Raw genomic sequence first — 7,500 nt, forward strand, 5'->3', positions numbered from 1 at the left:
TTGAGCCTATCCCACCAGCCATCGAGGCAGTCCTTGAAGAGAATAAGGACGTGATGCCGGCTAAGCTGCCCGAGAAGTTACCACCAAGGAGGGAGGTGGACCATCAGATCGAGTTGGAGCAAGGAGCCAAACCACCATCTATGGCGCCTTACAGGATGGCTCCAACCGAGCTGGAGGAGTTGAGGAAACAGCTCGATGAGTTGTTATCGACGGGGAAGCTGAGACCGTCAAAAGCACCTTACGGCGCACCGGTTCTATTCCAGAAAAAGCACGATGGTTCGTTGAGAATGTGCGTGGACTACCGAGCACTTAACAAGGTGACGATCAAGAACCGCTATCCTATTCCATTGATCGCGGATCTATTCGATAGACTTGGAGGGGCAAAGGTCTATACGAAGATGGACTTACAGAAGGGGTACTATCAAGTCCGGATAGCGGAAGGGGATGAGCCAAAGACTGCGTGCATAACTCGGTATGGGTCGTTCGAGTGGTTGGTGATGCCATTCGGTCTTACAAACGCCCCAGCCACGTTTTGCACTCTTATGAACCAGATCCTACAGCCCTACTTGGATCAGTTCGTGGTGGCATACTTGGATGACATCGTTATCTACAGCAACTCGATGGAGGAGCATGTAGAGCACCTACGGACAGTTTTTCGGGTTCTCCGAGAGAACGAGCTGTTCGTGAAGAGGGAGAAGTGCACTTTTGCCACTGAAGAAGTTCAGTTCCTTGGTCATGTCATCGGCCATGGGAAGCTGAAGATGGATGAACCGAAGGTTAAGGCGATTACGGAGTGGGAGGCCCCGACCAAGGTGACGGAGTTGCGATCTTTCCTTGGTCTGGTCAACTACTATCGTCGGTTCATCGAGGGGTATTCAAGGAAGGCGGCACCACTGACGGACCTTCTCAAGAAGGGGAAGACATGGGACTGGTCCCAACGTTGCCAAGAAGCCTTCAAGGAACTGAAAGATGCGGTGAGTCAAGAACCCGTCCTTGCCTTACCCGATTTCAGTCTTCCTTTCGAGTTACACACGGATGCCTCCGACTTTGCCATCGGAGGAGTGCTGATGCAGAATGGACATCCTATTGCCTTTGAGAGCCGCAAGCTCAATGATACTGAACGGCGGTACACGGTGCAAGAAAAGGAAATGACCGCCATAGTCCATTGCTTGCGAGTCTGGAGACACTATCTTCTGGGATCGCATTTCTCGGTCAAGACGGACAACGTGGCGACCAGTTACTTCCAAACCCAAAAGAAGTTGTCTCCTAAACAGGCAAGATGGCAAGACTTCCTGGCTGAGTTCGATTATACCTTGGAATACAAGCCAGGAAAGGTGAACGTAGTAGCGGATGCACTAAGTCGGAAAGCGGAGCTGGCAGCGATGAGCCAAGTCGAGGGGACCATTATGGCTCGTATCCGGGAGGGTCTGGAACGTGATCCAGTTGCTAAGGAGCTTGTAAAGCTATCCAATGAGGGGAAGGTGCATCGGTTTTGGGTAGAGAACGGGCTACTCTACACCAAAGGTCGTCGACTCTATGTCCCGAAGTGGGAGAGTTTGCGACGAGATATCATTCGGGAGTGCCATGATACCCGATGGGCGGGACATCCAGGACAGAAGCGGACAATGGCACTTGTTGAAGCTGGTTACTACTGGCCACGGATGAGGGATACCGTGGAGCTATATGTGAAGACTTGTCTTGTATGCCAGCAGGACAAGACGGAGAAAAAGCAGTCCGCGGGATTGCTGCAGCCACTTCCTATCCCGGAAAGACCTTGGGACTCGGTTTCGCTTGACTTCATCAGCGCATTACCTAAGTCCGAAGGCTTAGGATCGATCATGGTGATTGTGGATCGATTTTCTAAGTATGGGACATTTGTGGCATGTGACCGGGACTGTACCGCGGAGGAGGCAGCAAGGGCGTTTTTCAAAAACGTGGTGAAGCTATGGGGCCTTCCACGGAACATTGTGAGTGATCGGGATCCCCGATTCACTGGGCGCTTATGGACTGAGCTGTTCAAGATGTTGGGGACAGAACTTAGCTTCTCAACAAGCTTTCATCCACAATCTGATGGGCAGACCGAGCGGGTGAATGCCTTGTTGGAGTGCTACCTTCGACACTTTGTGAGCGCCAACCAGAGAGACTGGGCGAAGTTGCTGGACATAGCCCAGTTCTCATACAATCTTCAACGCAGCGAGGCGACGGGACGGAGTCCATTCGAGCTTGCAACGGGACAACAACCTTTGACTCCACATACTTTGGCTGCGCTAGGGACTGAGGGGAGAAGTCCAGGAGCGGTTATCATGGTCAAGCAATGGGAGGAACATGCTGATCAAGCTCGAGTATGCTTGGAAAAGTCCCGTAAGCGGATGAAGAAGTGGGCAGATGAGAAGAGACGGCCTTCGGAGTACTCATTGGGCAACCTTGTACTTGTTAAGCTGCTGCCACAACAGTTCAAGGCATTTCGGAGCCTACACAAAGGATTGATCAGGAGGTACGAAGGGCCGTTCGAGGTAGTTGGGAAGGTGGGAAAGGTGTCCTACCGACTGAACCTGCCGGATACATTGAAAATCCATCCGGTTTTTCACGTGAGCATGCTGAAGCCTTACCATGCGGACGAGGCTGATCAAAACAGAGGCGTTTCGACTCGAGCTCCACCAGTCATGACCAAGTCCTATGATAAGGATATTGAGGAGATACTGGCGTCCAAAGAAGTCAGGAAGCGAGGAGTTCCAAGACAGACCCACTTTCTTATCAAATGGAAGGGACTACCGGAGGCGGAAGCAACATGGGAACCGGAAGAGGACTTATGGCAATTCCGGGAGGCACTGAAGGCATACACGGCGACGAGGGCGTCACCGGCATAGGTGGGGGAGGATGTCACGGCCCATTTTGGAAGCCCAAAAACGTCCATGAAGCAGCACACATCGGGCCGGGCCGAAAATGATTCAAGCCTGTTGTGAATATATTATGTGATCGACCCATTTCTGTCCAAACCGGACAGACCGGACCAAACCATTTCTGGTCGGACCAAACCGGACCGAACCGGACCGGACCAGACCAAGTCAATGTTGAACCAGACATGGCCAGGCCCGACTCAAGCCCAGCCCAAGGAGACAAGATCTGGCGGCCCAAGAGGAGTGAAAGAAAGGAAGACTTAGACTTTTCCATATTTATGTATTAGGATATTACTATTTCCATGTATTTCCTATTTCCTATTGGAAATAGGATCTTTCCATTTATCTCACTTTGTAAACTTGTATATATATGGACCTTTTGTCCATAAGATTAATAACAACGAATCACTTCCATTTACAACACGTTATCAGCACGAGCTAACCTAAAACTCGAGCTAAACCTAAAAACCCTAGAAAACCCTAATTTAGCCGCCGACTTCAAACAGCTCGAACTCCCTAACCACGAGGAACCAGAAGACGAGCTACCTACCGATTTGAAGATCTCGGAGAGAAGAATCCAACGCCGAAGACCGCGACGCAATCCGAGTTCAGACGAGTTCGCAATCGTCGTTGCAAGTCAATCGGACAGGGAAACCCTAATCTGCCCGATTTCTCTCTCTAAAAGACTCAACTTCAAATCGATCGTTCTCCCAAACCGTAACGATCCAGACGACGTGTGATATACCAATTTGAAGCTATTGAAGAGGAGAATCCAACGCCACAAACCTCACCTCAATCCGTGATCAGACGCGTTCTCTACGACAGCTACAAGCCGCGCCGTCAGAACAGAAATAAACCTAAGGCTGCAAACTTTTCTCTCTAGTTTGTTTATAGCTGATTGTCTTTGATATTACTAACTTCTCTTTGATAATTTTGTTTAAGGAAAACAAAGGATCCCAGTAAGATCCATTGAGGTTAAGCTATCAAAGAGAAGTCAAGGAGCAAATCAATCGAGTTTAAGGTAAATTATCAAACTCCAAACATCTTTTGATAACTTGGTTAATACTTTGAGAACTAGAAATCGATTGCTAAGCTTGATCTAGAGGTTTATAATTTGAACTTGAAACCACCATTGATATTGCTTGTTAAAATCGGATCATTAGGTTGCTAGTATTAAAATTGAATCATGAACTAAAGAACCCTAAGATCATTGTTTAAAATCGAAATCATGTATTAAAACTGATTAGTCTTCTCTGATTGTTTGAGAATTAAATCTCCTGCAAGAAAATAAAATTTTCGAAAAGCAAAAAAAAGAAAAATTTGGAAAACCTAAAATATTTTCCTAATCCAAATCAGTTTTGGAAATCGATTTTCTTAATCCAACTTTGAAAAGGAAATTTTATAATTTGAAATCAGAAACCAAAAAGGAAAATTTCTAAAGAATTATAAACCATCTTAAACCTAATGGTAAACCGGTTTAGGATTGACCCCAATCGAACCTATCCAACCCGGGTTTAACCATCGACCTATGCGACTCCTAAAACCCTAAAACCCTTAGGTTATTTATTTTAGATTCCTGAGTGTTTCTTGCTCGCATCCTGGTCGATTAGTTATTGCATTGAAATGATTGTTTGTATAATTGTTATTTCATTTCTAAATATGGCCGAGTGCCTTGATCAATATATGACCGAATGGTCTTGATTTATTTGATGATGACCGAATGGTCTTAGCAGCCTAAATGGGCGCATGACATTGTTTCCTTATATAGCCAGATGGCATGAGAAACTAAATGATCATTGTTTGTGATGAATTCAGATGCCAATAAACTCAGATTACAGTGTCCTAAATCTCTCAGGAGATAATTATATTGAGTGGACCATGAACACTTCAGGAAGATTAAAACTCAGAGGAGTTTGGAAGTGTACCAAGTGGGATAATGATACCCCTGCGTGTGAGAGGTCGTATGCCCTCAAGATCATGAAGGATAAACTCTGTGATGATCTAAAAATGATGTACAGCTACATCAATGATCCACATTATCTCTGGTATACATTGAACAATAGATACTCAGAAATGTTCTTGCATAAAGCAGAAAAAGAATGGCGAGAAATAAAGTTCCAGAATTATGAATCTGTGAACAAGTATGACTCTGACCTTATGAGAATCGCCTACACTCTCAACCTATTTGGAGAGTCGACAACCAACAGGGATAAGCTCACCAAGACTCGTGAGACTATCCATCCGAGTGATGCGATATCTTTATATCACGCCAGTAAGTGTACTACTTACTTTGATCTACTCGACAAACTGTTGGAAATTGAGAAGAAAAAGAAAACAAAGGCAGAGAACATCAAGCAATTTGATGAGATCTTAAGCATACATAAGCTGAGACAAGAGTTTGATTTGAGTATTCCTGAAGCTGGAGAAGAACAAACCGAGTGGACTCATGTAGATAATGAGCTTGATCTATTCATTGAATAAGAATCAATGTAAGTCATATCCAAAGTGTTAAAAGGAATGGCCGGTTTTGTTTTATTTTTATTTTGACATCCTGAATTTTTATTTATGATTTGGTTTTCATTTATTTTATCTTGTCATCTCTGGAAAGCAGTAATAAAATTTTATCTTATCTTAAATGATTTGATTACAATCTTTGATTGAAAAATGACAAGAAAATTTCGAAAACCAGTGTGTCTAAAAGAGACCACGCCTATGGCATTACCCTGAAGGGGGACGATTTTTATCACTCAAAAATGAAAGCCCCATTAATTTATTTTGAATGGTTTCGAATGGGCTAAGGACAGAAATGTTCTTTCTGTGTATGTAAAAGAAAATTTGCCAAAGGTATAAATGATCAAGAATAAATTCTCCATGTTGATCTAGACTATGCAAATGATCAATATGATAAGGAACAATGGCTTTTGGTAACCAGTAAGGTTAGCCACGAAATTATACTTAATGGTATGACCGGATTAGCCATCCGAATTTAAATTTTAAAATCTGATGCAAAGATTTAAAGGCACAAAAGAGTTATCCCATAAATCTCACGTGTGTCGTATGAACACAAGGGAAACTCATGAGGCTTCATTGTCCAAAAGGTATCATGGAAATGGCACAATAATTTTGTGTTCCTACAGAAATGATTTTATAACATGTTCCTGATAACCTGGCTGAATAAATTTCGAATTACAACCTATACGGTTTAGACTATAAAATTTATGAAAAGTCATGAGCATCCACAGATTACAGTATGTTCATGAGGGGGAGAGAGGATAACCCTATGCCATGAACACACCATAATCTGAGGATATAAGAGCTCAGACATGTTGTCCTTTTAAACCAAAATAAAACTCGACAACCATGGAAATGGAAACCACAATAACCGTGGTCGTGGTTCCTACATGGTCGTGGTCGAGACTGGTCGAGACTCAGTCCACAGTAGTATTTCTGGTCGGACACAACAACACTCGACCAAGTATGAACTATAAGTTCACTGACTCTCCATACAGAGGTCACAAAGATATCTGGTTAAGGACATGGATTAATTCCCAAGAATTTTAACAGATTATAGTATGTCCATGAAATGGAAGTGAGGACAAATCCACACATGTCCATACTATAGATCTACTCGGACAGAATTCTTTTATGAATCTAAATGAGCCATTGGCCACAGCCATCCGAGCATTGGGAACAGAATAGAAATTCGAAAATTATAGTCCAAGGGACAGAGTAAGAATTCGAAATTATATAGCCCAAGACATGGGACATAAAGAAATTATTCATACAAGTTGAAGTATAAGCATCAGGCCATTAAAGTAAAGCATAGATATTCCCATCTCAAAATAATTACGGGTCATGATCCAGACACCATCCTAAGATAAAATAAATAGAACACCACAAACATATGTGCCGTCTAGGATGGAATCTCATAAGGAAATGAGATAAGATTGGGAATATATGTTGGATAAGTAAAATGTTTTCTCACACGATTTTAAGTAAACCATGAGCCAAACATGAGTGATTAGATTGAGGCCAAGGTACATTGATTTATACAAGATAAATCTGTCTATCCAACATTCATTAAAATGAGAAAACAATAAGCTGGAAAGAATAAGAGAAATGGATTGGTATGAACCACCATTGTCTTGGCAAGATCCTCGGACCAAAGATTATAATCTTGGACGTCCATACAAAGAAAGAAAGAAAGAAAAAATCATACAAGATGATAGCCAGACATATTAGACCCGATGACTATGTCATAACCAGCTTAGCACCACGAAATAAATATTCAAGTTGCTATAAGTAAGTCTATATAATAGACCTGTATGTTCCATATACATAAGAACCTCGGAAATGAGAGTAAAGGTGCTCAGAAATAATATACCGAGTTCACTAAAGAAACCATACCAGACATAGAGAAAATGCTGGCCAGCTGAACATCTAAGGTACCAAGCCATGTAAATTGGATTAGCCGAGATACAATGGTAAAGGTCCTGGATAATATAATCTCTAATCGATTAGAACATGTCTGGAACGCAATGAAATGCGATGGAACAAGTACAAATAAGTGTCGACACATACACATACATAAGTGATTGAAATG

At 42.9% G+C, this 7,500-nt stretch overlaps 1 protein-coding gene across 1 annotated transcript; it reads left to right on the forward strand.

Annotated features, from left to right (window-relative positions):
• Window positions 1–3,311: 3,311 nt before the first annotated feature.
• Window positions 3,312–5,378, forward strand: LOC130502807 (uncharacterized). The gene is made up of 2 exons (XM_056997542.1): window positions 3,312–3,918; window positions 4,713–5,378. The coding sequence occupies exon 2, from the start codon at window positions 4,713–4,715 to the stop codon at window positions 5,376–5,378; it is 666 nt and encodes a 221-aa protein (XP_056853522.1). The 5' UTR covers window positions 3,312–3,918.
• Window positions 5,379–7,500: the final 2,122 nt, after the last annotated feature.

This window comes from Raphanus sativus, unplaced genomic scaffold, assembly GCF_000801105.2.
Source record: "Raphanus sativus cultivar WK10039 unplaced genomic scaffold, ASM80110v3 Scaffold0693, whole genome shotgun sequence".
NCBI lineage: Eukaryota > Viridiplantae > Streptophyta > Magnoliopsida > Brassicales > Brassicaceae > Raphanus > Raphanus sativus.

What these genes read in the sequence shown, in the direction of transcription:
- LOC130502807 (XM_056997542.1), top strand. Translation starts at nt 4,713, where the DNA reads ATGCCAATAAACTCAGATTACAGTGTCCTAAATCTCTCAGGAGATAAT.